Source organism: Passer montanus, unplaced genomic scaffold (assembly GCF_014805655.1).
Source record: "Passer montanus isolate IOZ18808 unplaced genomic scaffold, ASM1480565v1 scaffold53, whole genome shotgun sequence".
Classification (NCBI taxonomy): Eukaryota; Metazoa; Chordata; class Aves; order Passeriformes; family Passeridae; genus Passer; species Passer montanus.
Window position 1 is genome coordinate 7,089,455 of NW_024370263.1, and position 15,118 is coordinate 7,104,572.

Consider the following 15,118-nt stretch of genomic DNA (forward strand, 5'->3'; position numbering starts at 1 on the left):
ACCCCGGAGGGCTCCAGAGGCTGGTCCCAGAGCAGCCAGGTAAAACCCTCGAGAGCAGGAAGAACCCTGCAGGGTTCCAAAGGCTGAGTCCTAAAGCAGGCAGGTGAAAACATTCCAGAATGGGAAAAGCACTGCAGGATTGCAAAGGCTGAGTTCCAGAGCAGGCAGGTGAAAACCTTCAAGACCCTGCAGGGTTCCAGAGGCTGGGTCCCAGAGCAGGCAGCTGAAAACCCTCAGGAATGGGAAGAACCCTGCAGGATTGCAAAGCTGGTCCCAGAGCAGGCAGGTGAAAACATTCAAAAATGGGAAAAACACTGTAGGATTCAAAGGCTGGGTCCCAGAGCAGGCAGGTGAAACCCTTGAGAGCAAGAAGAACCCTGCAGGGTTCCAAAGGCTGAGTCCTAAAGCAGGCAGGTGAAAACCTTCAAGACCCTGCAGGATTCCAGAGGCTGGCAAAGGCTGAGTTCCAGAGCAGGCAGGTGAAAACCTTCAAGACCCTGCAGGGTTCCAGAGGCTGGGTCCCAGAGCAGGCAGCTGAAAACCCTCAGGAATGGGAAGAACCCTGCAGGGTTCCAAAGCTGTCCCAGAGCAGGCAGGTGAAGGCCCCTGGAAGGCCGTGGAGCTCCCGATGCCCTCAGCAGAGCCATCCTCAGCACCTGTGCCCTGCTCACACAGGGCTGGGACCTCCTGCAGCAAGGTCCAGGAGCGGGGTCAGTCCTGCAGGAGCTGCCAGCTGGGCCCGTCCCTGTGTCACCTGGGCCCGTCCCTGTGTCACCTGGGCCCGTCCCTGTGTCACCTGGGCCCCTGCAGCAGCTCCCAGCAGCTGTGGCTGGGGCAGAGCTCCATGAGGTCACAGCAAAAAGCCAAAGCTACCAGGAATGTCCCATGCCACCCCTGCCCTGGGCAGGTGTCACTGCTGAGGGCCGTCCCAGTGCCACCCCTGCAGGTGACACTGCTGAGGTTTGTCACAGTGCCACCCCTCTCCTGGGCAGGTGACACTGCTGAGGATCCCTCCAGTGCCACCCTGCAGGTGGCACTGCCAGGCTCACAGGTGACACAGAGCCCTGCCTGTCTCCGAGGTGCTCTGTGGGACACAAAAGCAGGGCAGCCACTGGCACGGGTTTCTAAAAAACAGCAAAAACCTCCGTGGATAAACTAGATGGCCCGGTATGGAAAATATTTGTAAAAGGTATTTACAAAAGTTGAAAGAGATTAAATACAATACCACATTCATGTCCCCAAAAGCGCTTTCACTACAGTGCATGTTTAAAAATACACAGCATTTTTAAAGTATATATTTATATATATATATATATTTATATATATATACTGAAGATTAGATTGTGCTTTAAAAAAATCATTACTTCTGAATTTGACTAACGTGAAAACTGAGTGCTGGGAAAAATACTGATTAAAAATACCCAATTTTATATATACTGCTTTTCACATAATAGTTTGCTATACATGGGATGCAAGTAAATATAAAAATAGCATTTTTTAAGCTGCAGGGTGATCGAAATAAACAGTATTAATATAGGAGGGCCGATTTTACAAAAGTAAGATAAATTATTAGAGTGAGACAGGGAGAAACTATAATCCAAATTAACTTTTATATAATACTTTCAAAGAAATCTTTATCATAGACAACTCTTAATATAGAAATGTTCAGTATTTTTAACTTTGAAGTTAAATATGGATTAGACAAAATACAACCTATGCAAACTGACCCATGCACACTGTCCTAGGAAGGCCATGGAGCCACTGACACGAGCGAGGTTTGCAAACTTTGGTCCTCAGGTCTCATATTTGGCAAAACACATCAAGACCTGACAAGCTTTACTGGTCAATTCCCAATTTCCAGGTTGGTGTTTTAGCCCAGTCCTCTGTGCACAACAGCAGGGAGAACTGAGTCTGTAATACTCAGTTCTCACTGAGTAATACAGGGAAGACTCTGTAATACTATGGAGAATGAGCTGAAAAAATGAATTTCCTGTAATTCATATTTTCAGCTTTACAAAATGGACTATTTTTTGCCATAGTCCCTGTTTGATCACAGGAAAGATTCTAAATTGTGATAACCAGTTATTTAACAACTCTAAACCATGTACTTGTTAATAAATGGGGTGCAGGGGGATTTACAGGTGACATAAAAAATTAAAACACATTCCAACTGTGCCAAGTGCATATGAACTTCAACCTTGTTGAACCAAAGTGATCACCAGGAGTAAAGGCCATTGACATGGATTTAAAAATAACCCCCATGGAAATGCCACACACAGACCCAAAGAGGTCAGGCAAGTAACACACACATTTCAAGAAGAACACTGAACTTCAGCATAAAGAGAAAAAGAAATTCGCCCCACAGTTACATTCAGTTAAGCATCACACCCAGAAGCTTTGCCCAGTGGAAGAACAAGCTGTGCTCAGCCCACTGGAGCTGGCACTGGCAGGCACAGCTGGGGACCCTCCTCCTCCTCCTCCTGGTTCCCTTGCCTGGTAGCCAGGCCCCATCCCAGACCAATTTTTGTTGCGCTTTTTGATGCAGTTGTTCCTTTGGACCCTATGGAATATGGAATGCTCCAGCTGTGCTCCATCCTACCCCTGGTGGTGTCAGAACTGTGCTCGTCACTAGGGGCAGGTGCTTCCCCTCCCTGCTCACATCTGTGTCCTTGGATGCTGCTGTTTCCAGGTGAAACCACATCCCAGGCTTCCTTCCCTGAGGTTCCCTTTGTTTCAGTAAACCAGCACAGCCAGTGATGCCCTACCAAGCTCCTTAGCTTCTAAGAAACACAGAAATCCTGCAAAATAAAATTGCTCCAAAGCTCCACTGCTTTGACAGAGAACCGTTTCCTACACCCTCCTCCTAAAGGTGACTCACTTTTCCCAAAACCTCATGAGGACATAGACTTCAAGCAAAAAGCTCCTATAAAACTATTGTAATTTTAGAAAAAAATCCAGATCTTCCTGAAGATAATTTATTGCCGCTGATTGGTCCTGAGAAAGCTTTAAGCAACAATACATTTGCACGTGTTTTAACTGCTGCCTTTTCTGAGAAGGTATGTGGGTCCTGAGACTAAAAACCATGTTTTACTCTGTGCACTTAAGCTTGGAAAATGCTTCACTGTGCAGATCAAATATGAATTACAATTTGTCACGCTACATCTTCCTTCTGTGCCAATTTATTAAAGCAGATTTCCTTCCAGACACTAACAAATTAAAGTTCTCGGGATGAAATGCAATGGTAAAATGCCACACGTGTGCTTCCTCACATTGGACTGGCATTTAAGGACTTCAGATCTTCCTTCTCCCTCATTCCCCACCTCCTGTTAAAAGCTATGGTGAGAATTTTTTGGCCTGGATACCAGAAAATTCCTCATCTGATACTCTATGAAAGGCAACTTCAAGGCAATGAAATAAGCCAACAAAAACACAAAAACATTCACAACTCTGAAGAAAAAATATGGACCCACAGCAGTTACTTCTCAATGGAAGTGCTTGGTAGCTTGAGATTTTTTTTTTCTTTTTAACTGTTAAAGTGTCAAATTTGCATATGTTTAACTCAATTTCAATATCTGAAAGACTACTCAATTTGCTCTTATAAAAACTTTACAAAAGATGTTTTTAAATGCTTGTAAAAGTAAGCGTTTATCTACTGAGAAAATTCTAGTACTGGATAAAACTCTGAATATACAGCTGAATTTTGTAAATGTTTTTTTCCTTTCTCCTAGAAGTCTAACGGCTGAGTGTTTAACCTAGATAAATTAGTCTTAGACACGATGAAAAGTTATAACTTTGCACACTTTTTACCATGTGATGTTTTGTTGCTTCGTCACTTCGGATGAGACAGTGCTTAGGATTTTTCCAGAGCTGGTGTGCAGTGGTCAGCAGGGCCGGGCTCATTGCTCAGCGCCCCTGTCCAGGTTCTCAATCACCCTGGAAAGGCGGATGTTCAGCAGCCTGATCTGACTATCCAGGTGGTCCATCTTCTCCTCCAGGCTGCTGTTGCTGTTCCTCCTCCAGTAAAAGCCAACGGGCCCCGTCATGAAGTAGACGGCCACGACGAAGCAGAGGGGCAGCACGGCGTGCTCCGGGTCGCCCTCGTACTTCTGCAGGATGTACACACAGGACAGGGTGAACAGGGCCACCCTGGCGATCCAGAAGAAGCGGCCAAACAGCATGTGCAGGAGATAGAAGAAGAATCCAAGGAAGAGAGATAAAAACCAGTAGGCCAGCAAAATGGCACCGATCAGCAGGAGGGCGCGGGTCGGGTTGTTGGCAATGGCTGCTGGGCTGAAATAATGAGTCAGGTTGGAGGCTGAAAAACAAAGGGAAATGTACAGGATGTTAATGAGCTGAAGGTGGCACGGGGCAAAAACACCAGCACAGCTCCAAGGGTCAAACCCCCACAGCAGTGGAGCTACAAAAACCAGCACAGCTCCAAGGGTCAAACCCCCACAGCAGTGGGGCAAAAAACAGCACAGCTCCAAGGGTCAAACCCCCACAGCAATGGGGCAAAAACCAAAAAACAACACAGCTCTAAGGGTCAAACCCCCACAGCAGTGGGGCAAAAACCAAAAAACAACACAGCTCTAAGGGTCAAACCCCCACAGCAGTGGGGCAAAAAATGAGCACAGCTCCAAGGGTCAAACCCCCACAGCAGTGGGGCAAAAACCAAAAAACAACACAGCTCTAAGGGTCAAAACCCCACAGCAGTGGGGTCACGTCATGGCTGTGTTTTCTAAAGGGTAAAACTGGTTCACCTATTTCTGGGTGAACTTTCTTCAAATCACTGGCTCAGCTCCAACTGAATTCATTCCAGGAAAGGTGCTAAAGGCTCTTTAAAGACAAACCACTGTACAGCCTGAGGTCAAAACTCATACTGGGGCTACAGATCCTGCTTTGTAACAGCTACATTCTAAAGGCTCTCTACTGCATCTTTCCTTTCTCTGGCACTCATTGATTTCCCTGCACTGTTCCTGGCTGTGTGAATGCATTTAATGATGACACCAAGGAACCAGCTGTGCATGGTAATTCATTCTATACACATCCTGTGGATACACATACAGAAATGGAATGGTGGGTTCAGTCTTGTTTGAAGACACTAATAGGAAAATCAAAGCCATGTGAAGCAGAGAGACACACCACTGATGGATGTTTAAGCAGCATGATCAAATGTAACTGTTTTCCCATTTGCTTGAAACACTGATACAGGCTGAGACAGTTCAAGGGTGAGCAGGCATCACACTTACCATCAATTCCAAGAACATCTAACAAATCAGTCCATATTCTCCAGAATGTGTCCATTAATACATCCACCCCATTCACAAACCTCTCTGTCAACCTTGAGAAAAACTGAGAAATAAAATTGAAAATTAAAAAAATCCTCAATTCCTAAAGTAAAAATTCCTAAAGTAACACTTTGAGACTTGTCATGAGTAGAATTATAATTCACTAATCAAGAATTGCAGATTATTTCATAGTCCCCATGGGAAAAATTGTAAATCTGAACTTTTTTTTTAACTGTGTGAATCATGAATTTATGCGTTGCAATTATCGTTATTGTAGGTATTTTAGCATGTAAATGTATATGTTGGCAGGATTTAAAAACGCATTTTATTGGCTTTACTATCGTTTTGAAGATTAGAAAGATTTACCAACAACTGGCAAGGCAAACCAAAGAATTCCTTTTAATCAAGCAACTGAGCGATGTGCCCAGCGAATGTCTCAGGTGTACTCAGAGGTCAATCCAGCAGAATTTATCAGGCACGGAGGAATGCACGCCTGCCTCGCCGCGAGTTCCGCGGCCCTGCGAGCGCAGGATGCTCTGCTGCTGCGGCTGCAGCCCGGATTCCAGCCGGGGCTGCCGGCCCGGCCGTGTCCCCCACCTCGCACCTTCCTTTAACCATTCAGCTGCTATTTCCCCCCAGTCGGCTGCGAGCCCGGCCTCCCGTTCTGCTCCCGCAGCAGCGCTCCGGCCGCTCCGCCGCCGAGGCCACGGCCGGTCCAGCGCCGAGCTGGGCGATGGGGCTGCGGCCCCAGAGCCGCCCGTTCAGCGCCGGGCGGGGGGAGAACGAGCGAAGGAGACGGAAGGGAGAGGAGGGGGGCGGCGAGCAGCACCTCACCTTCTGCAGGGCCCGCACGTTGTCCTCGCCGAAGAGGCCGCTGACGCCCTGGTAGAGGCCGCTGGCGGCGCGGCGCAGGCTGTTCTGGCGGTCGGCGGGCGGGGCTCCCGCGGCGGGAGGAAATCGCGGGGAAGGCGGCGGGGTTGGGAAAGGCCTTGAGGGGAGCGGCCACAGCGGGTCCTGTCCGCGGCTCCGCCACAGGCAGGGGTGCTGTCCCTCTGTTCCGCCACAGACAGGGATCTCACCCTCTGCTCCGTCACAGACAAGGGCCCTGCCCTCTCCTCCGCCACAGACAGGGGTCCTGTTCCCCGCTCCGCCACAGACACGGGTCTGACCCGCAGCGCCGCCCGCCGGCCGCGCCGAGCAGCTGCGCCCGCACGGGCGGGGCTCCCGCGGCGGGAGGAAATCACGGGGAAGGCGGCGGGGCTGGGAAAGGCCCTGAGGGGAGCGGCCACAGCGGGTCCGGTCCGCGGCTCCGCCACAGGCAGGGGTGCTGTCCCTCTGTTCCGCCACAGACAGGGATCTCACCCTCTGCTCCGTCACAGACAAGGGCCCTGCCCTCTCCTCCGCCACAGACAGGGGTCCTGTTCCCCGCTCCGCCACAGACACGGGTCTGACCCTCTGCTCCGCCACAGACAGGGGTCCTGCCCTCTGCTCCCCCACAGACACGGGTCCTGTCCCTCTCCTCCGCCACAGACAGGGGTCAGACCCTCTGCATCGCCACAGACAGGGGTCCTGTTCCCCGCTCCGCCACAGACACGGGTCTGACCCTCTGCTCCCCCACAGACAGGGGTCCTGTTCCCTGCTCCCCCACAGACAGGGGTCCTGTTCCCTGCTCCGCCCACAGACAGGGGTCCTGCCCTCTGCTCCACCATAGACAGGGGTGCTGTACCTCTCCTCCGCCACAGGCACGGGCCCTGTTCTCTGCTCCGCCACAGGCACGGGTCCAGAGCGCTGTGCCCGGTGCCTCACGTTTAGCTTTTCTAGTTTTCAGATTCTGTGCTGCTTTAGGGTGTAGTTGTGAGCTTTGTATTAGTATGGTCTCTTCACAGAGTAGGGAAACGAAGTAATTCCATCTCTAGCTGGGGACCAAGGACAAATGATCCACATCTCAGGCCCAAGAGCACAAACGTGGACTGAAGAGAGAGAAACAAGCAGGATGGGACTGCATAACCTAAAGCTGTAATTGGACAATTAACTCCAGTATGCAAATGGAGCAGAACTTATAAAAGTGTGAAACCCTGTGACCAGTCATCTTTTTTGTGACCATTTTTTGGTGCATCCCTGGCTGGGCTCTTGTGCTGCCCAAGGTGGATCCATGGAGCCTTCTAATAAATAAATCCCTGCTTTATTCTGTAACTCTGTCTAGTCTCTCTGTTCTGGGTCAGCCTCCTCAGGGCATCGTGCCCAGCTCAGGGTGCTGAGTGCAGGAGAGATAAGGAGCTGCTGGACAGGGTCCAGCAGAGGCCACAAAGATGATTTGGGGTTTGGAACATCTCTTGTGAGGAGAGACTGCGGGAGCTGATTTTATACCCCACGTTCTTGATGTTTAAACCGTGTGGCTCAGCCTAGAACCGGTAGCTGAGTCGACATTTAGAATATAGACATCTCTGCCATGGCCTTTTTCCCAGTTTGAGTCTGGCCAAAGCACTTATTTTCACATTTAGCAGAACGGCCTGGACATTTCAGCATTGTTTTCTATTTGGCCCTGGAAGGCTTGGGCCCACATCCAGGAAGGTACTTAGGATTCGATTTCAGCAGGATATAGATGCTTGACATATTTATAAATTTTCTTTCATTTAAGATTTGCTGATCTGTGCAGAGTCTGAAGCCTCATGCTGCTCCAGAGCAGGTTGGTAACTGACGATATTTTGGAGGTTCTTAGGAGGTTTCTGTCAATTCCACCTTGTGCTTATACTCTGAGCACACACTAAATGTCAGTTTCTGAGGCATTTCTTGCATGTTACATGGTACAAAAAAGCCTTGATGATAATTAGCTGTCCTGAGTGTTGCTTTCTGTGCCTGGTATAAGTCTTTGCTTTGCTTCCAGTTGGCATGGCTGTTTATGGTTCAATGGGTCTTGTTTGTGCAAATTTGGGAACGTTCCTATTTCTCTGTGTGAATTTCCATGGTGGAATCCCCTCAAAATCCCTTCTCCAAAGTGCCTGTTGTGCCTTCCCATCTGTTCTTCACGGAGTTCCAGGGGCCTGTGGTAGTGGCTGTCCTTTGCACGAGGTCAGGACAATTTGGGAAAATTCCCGGTATTTCATTGATATCCTGGCCTGTCTCAACGAGCCATTTCAGGTGAGCTGATCTCTCCAAATGCCCAGCTCTTATGAAATGACGTGGTATTTCACCCTCCTCGTTTAAATAAATGAAACAGCGTCTGCTCAAAGAATGCATTGCATCATGGCATGGAACACAGGTCTCAGCCACGCTCAGCTTCTCAGTGAGGAGAGCTGGGAGGTTCTGGAAAGGTTCTCTGGTGAGGGTCTCACTGCACAGGGAAATGTGCTTCTCTGTTTCCTCATCTGCACCAACCGCTGTGTAAGGTGTCTCGCTCAGAGACAGGGATTTAACAACAATTTGAGCAGTGTTTAGGAAAAATGGGGGGCTTCTGTGGGTCTGAGTTTTAGCAGATCGCAGGGTTTTCTCTGTAAAAATCATCATTATGCTCAAAAAAGTGGCATGGCCTTAAAGAAAGCCAGATGATGTTACAATTCTGAACCTCACTGACCTTATATTTCTGTCTTTGCTTCCTCTCACAGCCTCAAGCTGTCACAGCTGATCTCTTTATAGACATTTGTCATTTAGGCCTTTTTTCCTTAATGTTTGCCCCATGAGGTCTTTCTTGCAATGTGTCAATATTTCTTTTATTCTTTTACTTTCCTTTTCCTTTTCCTTTTCCTTTTCCTTTTCCTTTTGTCACAGCTGATCTCTTTATAGACATTTGTCATTTAGGCCTTTTTTCCTTAATGTTTGCCCCATGAGGTCTTTCTTGCAATGGCAATGTGTCAATATTTCTTTTATTCTTTCCTTTTCCTTTTCCTTTTCCTTTTCCTTTTCCTTTTCCTTTTCCTTTTCCTTTTCCTTTTCCTTTTCCTTTCTTTTCCCTTTCCCTTTTATTTATTTTTCCCTTTCTCCAAACACCTTTGATTTTCATTCTGGTTACTTGTACTCCATATAGAGGTTGCAGAAATCATGGACATCAAATGAGCCAGGAATTTCTTATTCTTACCCAGACTCATTAACCAGCTGGCTGATGCTCTGAATATAGGATTAAAAAAAAAAAAAATCCAAAATCTTTAGAAATCTTATTCCAGTTGTTGGTTCAAGGGATCATGGTCAGGCCTCGCTGTATTGCAGAGGTTGCCCTGAGGCATTATTACAAAACTTTTATCTCATAGATTCTGGCATTTCATCAGTTTAGTCCTGCAGGTGACTCCAGGTTACCTCGGTGGGGTTGTGCCATCAGCAGAATTATTGCTGCTCTTCAGCTCGGAAGCATCTTCAGAACGGCCCCTAATCTAATCTGAGGCAGAAAACATGATTTCATTTCTACCCTATTATTACTATTAGCAGGCATAAGGTAAGGCTTAAAAAGATTTGGGGATGGACAATTCCAGTTAATCTTATTCAGGCTATTTTCCTCCTCCTAATCTAGTCTCCAAACTAATTTCAAGAGTCACTGCAGTCCTGTTAATGCCCATTTTCTCATTAAAGGTTTGCTTCATTTTCCTTCTTTTACTTCTGATTATTCCAAAGTCACTTTTGAAAGAGGGAAAAACTGGTTTGGATAAGGGAAAACGGGAATGAAGCAGGGAACATGGATGCTTAAGTAAGGATACAATAGTAAGGATACAATAGTAAGTAGTAAGGATACTAAACTCTTAACTAAAGATACAGCAGCAAAACTGCTGCTAATAATGGAGGAAGTGCTGTCAGGCTTACCCAAAAGCCCACTTTTATCAGCAAATCCATCATTCCCCTTCCTCCCTGAGCTCTAACCGGGTCAGTCCTTTCTAAATTACACTTTTTTCTGCTCTGCAAGAGGATTTTTGGGTCCCTTCTCAGGTGATTTAGCTGCTGGTTTTCTTTTTAGAGTGCAGGTTGCTTTGGGTGGGAGAAGCGGCAGTTTAGCTGCTGCTTTTAGGAGGAAACACCTGGCAGAAATATTTAAAATAGTTCGAGATATTAGAATGGGATTGGGAAGGAAGGCGGGGGCACGACCGGGCTCAGGAGAGGCCGCATGACCGCCGTGCTCTGGCTGCCAGGGTGGTGTTGAGTCACCGGCTGGGGTCGATGAGCTGAGGGGTCTGTGCCAGCCGAATCGATTCGGTGACCGCGCTTTTTCACCCTAAATCGGCACCATTTGGGCATCGCCTCAGCGCTGAGGGACCCCCGCCCGCCCGCCGAGCGCATGAGAGCGCTCCTCTGATTGGGCACACCTCCCCCCGATCCGGCCGCTCATTGGCCGGCAGGGAGAGCGGCTTGAGAAACCTCTGCGCTGATTGGCCCCTGCTGGCGTCGGCTCTTCCCCCGTCGGGCCAGCCGCGAGGAGAGCGCGCTCTGGGCTGATGTGGGGCCAGGCGCGCCGCAGCCAATCAGGCGCGGCGGCGTCGCGGCCGCCGTGCGCCGCGCGGATCCGTCCGCAGCGCGGGCCCGCCCGGCCCTGAGGGGCGCGGGGCGGCGGCGGGCGAGGTCACGGCTGGGCTGGGGGAAACGCTGCTGCGATCATCGGGGCAGCCAGCAGCAATCCTGCCACCCAGCACCGCCTGGTCATCCAAACCAGAGCCCTCCGTGCCGCGCCAGACCTGTCCTTAAGCACCGTGACTCGCCATCTCTCTGGGATGTACATTGCAGTATCTAAGTACTGGGAAGAAATTCTTAGTTTCTGGGAAGAAATTCTTAATGTCCAACATAAACCTAAACCTTTCCAACCTAAACCTAAACCCTGGCGCAGCTTAAGGCGCTGTGCTGTCCCCGTTCCCTGGAGCAGAGCCCGATCCCCTGTCTGTCCCCTCCTGTGAGGGGGTTATTCAGAGCCACAAGGTTCCCCTGAGCTCCTTTTCTCCAGGCTGAGCCTTTTCCCAGCTCCCTCAGCCTCTCCTGGGGCTCCAGACCCTTCCCCAGCTCTGTTCCCTTCCCTGGAGTCTCTCCAGCCCCTCGATGTCCCCCCTGAATGGAGGCCCAGCATTGGCACAGGACTCGTGGTGTGGCCCCAGCAGAGCACGGGGCTCAGCAGGCAGCCTCACCCTGGTGATGCCCTCAGTAAAAATGACAAATTACAGCTCTGCTTCCAGTCCCACAACCATAGGGGACATCCAGCAGGTGTTTGCTGGGCTGTCACTCTCCACCTGTCCCACACGCGGCCCTAAGCTTGGCCCAGAGCAGGGCAGGCTGTTTGTTCATCACCAGGAGGGGCTGCCCGGGCTCTGACACAAAACCCCTGCCCCTTTTGGGCTGTGTTTATGGCACTAACAGGATGTTAACCTGTGTGGGTGCATCCAGTGCTGCACGACATGCGGGCAGCCGATATAAGTTATCTCTTCCGCAGATTGCAGGAAGATGGATTCTCCGGGCAGTTTCCCCACCACGGGCTGCGGATCCCAAGGCCATTGAACCCTCTGGGACCCGGACACTGGAGCTGCCATCCTGCCTCCTCCCTTATCTCTGCGCTTGGCAGGTGTCCGGCCCTGGATTTCACACTTCCACTGACCTCCGAGGCTGCCAAGCAGATAACGTGTTCCCATTCCGCCTCCCCGAGTCCCTCAGGCTCTGCGGAGAGCGATTTAAAAATACGCCAGATTTAAGGTCTGTCTCGAGGCAAATAAAAATTGTGGATTGTTTAAATCGCATTTCCACGGCCTTCAGATTTAATAAAGGAGTGGCACAAATTTAATTCTGGTGGCACAAAAATCTAAATGACAAGTAGAGCAAGTACACAATCTGCTACACTTATTTTACTTCCTTATGCAGTACGGCTGCATAATTTCCCATCAAATTCCCATTTTTGAGGTTTCCATGAATTAGAAACAAAACCATGACCTTGAAAATAAGTTACATAAGCAGCATGGGCACACTGTGAATGGAGGAGTCGTTCAGGTTCTAAAAGCCCCTTAAAGATCACGGACCAGCATTGAATTGCACACTAAGCGCTTTATTACCACCGATTCCCAGCTGAAAAATCTCGATGGTCACCAGCAAGGTGCACATTTAGAAAGCAGAGCAGCAATATAAAGTTTAAATCCAAGGTGCGCGCCGTGCGGGCTGGCAGCCTTACACAAGCGAGGCCACGGCGAAACGCGCTTCTTGCCGCATTTCTGGGTCAAAAACACTTGTTGCTACTTCTTCAGGCCTCCTTGGGGGATAAAAAATTAAACAAACAGAGCGGCGGTGGTGAAGAAGGCGAAGCCTGCCGGTGCGGACGCGGCGCCCGGTGACCTTTAGAGGTGACAGGGGCCGGGCGGCCGCTGCCCATTCATCCCGCAGCGCCGGCGCGGCTCACCCCGCGCTGCCCGGGCCGTCCCCGCCGCCCCTCCCCGCCCATCCCGCTGTCCCCGTGTCCCCCTGTCCCCGCCGTCCCTGGGCGGGCCGCGCCGCCCCGCACTTTTCTCTGCGGCGGAAGGTTACGGCGTGATGCGATCGGCGGCGCCTTTAAAGCGAGCGCGCGGAGGAGGGGCCGCAGTCAGCGCCGGGGCGCGGCGGGAGCGGCGCGGCTCGGGCCGTGAGGGTGCCTGCGGGACGGACGCTGCTCGCCTCGCTCCGCTGCCGCCGCCATGTCCCGGGAGCCCGAGATCATGGAGTCGCAGGTGATGTGGGAGCCCGACACGAAGCGCAACACCCACATGGACCGGTTCCGCGCCGCCGTGGCTAGCAGCTGTGGGCTCCGCCTGGGTGAGCGCTGGGCGGGGGCAGGCGGGCGCTGCCCGGGGCCGTGCTCGGGCTGTGGGGGCCGGCAGGGATGGCTTCACCGTGGGCCTGTCCGTGTGCCGCTCAGGTCTCGGTCCCCGTGGGTGCCCGGGCACTCTCCGGGCGGGTGGGCGCAGAGCTGCGGGCGGGATGCTCTGCCGGAGCCTCGGGCAGAGGCCTCCGGGGCAGCATCCGCTGGATGGAGGTACGTACAGCTGGGAAGGCAAACAGCCTTATCTGCGGCTGGATGGCAGCCCGGGCAGCGCTGGGGCCAGCAGCCGCACCGCGGTGACTTTGTGTTTTAAAGGGATGTGGCAAGGCGGGATCGCTGTCGCCGTGGCTGAGGTGAGTGTGAGCCTTAGCGTGATGCTCCAGCAGCAGAGGCGTGTGAGAATGGAGCTGTGGTCATTTCGGTGTGAAGAGTACATGTCTTACAACAGCCAGGTGTTCCGGGAGGTGAATGGTGCTGTTCAGTGGTGGAAGTTGCTGTGCATCTTCCACGGCTCTTGAACTGCCATGCCTGCTGTGTGCTTGTTCAGAAGTACCTGTGTGGCTCTGAAGAGGTGTGTGGTTCCTTGACTTAGAAACAACCTGTTGCCTCTGAAATGAGCCCTGCTTTGAGCAGGGTTTTGATGTCTGGAGGTGTTTCCAACTCAGAGTTTGTTTTTTTCCATAGCTGCTGGCTGTAGGCTTCCGTGTCTCTGGGCTGTCAGGAGTCAGTGGTGCTGCCTCTGGGGGCTCAGCTACATCATGGGCTCGGTAAATTTCAGTGCCTGTGGAAGTCAAACCCTTCATTCTGGCTAGTCAGTTTTATATGGTTCTGTTTAAGTATTTGGGGCCTCTCTAAGATGCTTGTGTAGTTTTCCTGTAATCATTTGTCTGAGGGAGGGCGACAGGAGTCGTTTGGGCCTGTGGCTTGGAAGTTTGTCAGCCTAGTGTAGGTGCCAGTGGTGTGAGCAGACACGTTCTGGAGTGGCAGCAGTGTCAGTAGTGCTTCTGGCAGCTCATGTCTAGGAAACATTTCCTCACCTTCATTACTGTGTGGTGAGCCAGGTCATTATTTTGATTGGTGGTGCTTTCCCATTGGAATCCAGGTGTGTAGTGCCTTAACCCTCCTGCTGGATGGGAAGCAAGTTGATCCAGGGTTTTGGGCAACTCCTGAGTGGAATGATGTAACTGGTGCACGGATGATCAAGAGCAAATGCAGTTTCAGATGGGCTGCCTGTGTTTATGGCTGAAACTACCAGAATATTTTCATCCCACTTGGAAGTGTCTCTCTCTGTTGGAAGGTGATTCCTGTGTATATTTAGAAACCTTTGTCAGCTTCCATTAGCCTTGCACTGGTGCTCACTGGCATGAGTGCTATTCTCAACAAAGAATGGATGCTCTCCAGCATTAGGATGTGGACTCTGAGGAGAGCTGAGGGCAATAGAGTCCCTTAGAAAATGGCTCTGCTGGGCCCTGGAAATGCAGTAACAAAAATCAGTTTGATTGCTGAGTAACAGGCCTGTGCCCTGAAGGACTCGCATGCTGATGCTTATTTGGAACAAACTGTATAGACAGACCAGAACAAACTGTTTGTGCTGTAAGAAACCAAATTAGGAGTGACCTGTAGCTTCTTGCATGTATCAAATGATTTGGAGCAGGTGGTACAATTGGGTTTTGAAGGAGGAGATGGAAACTTGAATTCTTGTTGAGTCAAGTCTTCTCTCTGTGCAGGTGAAGTGGAGTAGAGGACAGTGATGAGTAACTTTGGAGTGTAAAAAGGGCATGTAGAGGCTGGGATTTAGGAAATAAAATCTGTGTTATGGAGAAGAGTCTTTGCCTTGTCTCTCAATAATACCATGGGGATAATCTCACTTTGATGGAAAGGATTGATGTAGGAATAAGATGTGGAAAGGACAGACTGTGAGGAGACACTTAAGCAGTGGCTAAGTGTGAGTAACAGTGCAGAGATGGTTTTGAATGTTTTCCTTTTAAAAAGCTGGAATATGCCCTCCTTCTAGAAAAGAGATTGCAAAGATGACTTTTGCTGCAATTGGCTGGTTAACAGGCTGAAAAACCAGAGATAATTGGTGAAAATG

At 50.4% G+C, this 15,118-nt stretch overlaps 2 protein-coding genes and 1 long non-coding RNA gene across 3 annotated transcripts in view; 2 read left to right on the top strand and 1 right to left on the bottom strand.

The window, feature by feature from the left end:
- Positions 1–465: 465 nt before the first annotated feature.
- On the top strand, positions 466–3,559 carry LOC120509607. Its single transcript, XR_005629303.1, has 2 exons — positions 466–907; positions 947–3,559. It is a non-coding gene; the product is annotated as an uncharacterized LOC120509607 (long non-coding RNA).
- LOC120509606 (BRI3 binding protein) lies at positions 1,592–6,235 on the bottom strand. The gene is made up of 3 exons (XM_039724446.1): positions 6,123–6,235; positions 5,250–5,352; positions 1,592–4,315 (listed from the first exon to the last, which is right to left on the bottom strand). Exons 2-3 carry the CDS (start codon positions 5,302–5,304, stop codon positions 3,897–3,899), a joined length of 474 nt encoding a protein of 157 aa, XP_039580380.1. The 5' UTR covers positions 5,305–5,352; positions 6,123–6,235; the 3' UTR covers positions 1,592–3,896.
- Positions 6,236–12,702: 6,467 nt separating this feature from the next.
- The window catches only part of AACS (acetoacetyl-CoA synthetase), a 36,121-nt gene continuing 33,705 nt past the window's right edge, over positions 12,703–15,118 (top strand). The window contains exon 1 of the mRNA XM_039724720.1: positions 12,703–13,019. Within this exon, the coding sequence (XP_039580654.1) occupies positions 12,902–13,019 (118 nt within the window). The 5' untranslated portion in view covers positions 12,703–12,901. The remainder of the gene's footprint in view (positions 13,020–15,118) is intronic.

What these genes read in the sequence shown, in the direction of transcription:
- LOC120509606 (XM_039724446.1), bottom strand. Translation starts at nt 5,304, where the DNA reads ATGGACACATTCTGGAGAATATGGACTGATTTGTTAGATGTTCTTGGA. An exon ending in AGATGTTCTTGGAATTGATG is followed by an intron (nt 4,316 to 5,249) that starts GTAAGTGTGATG and finishes TTTGTTTTTCAG; the next exon opens with CCTCCAACCTGACTCATTAT.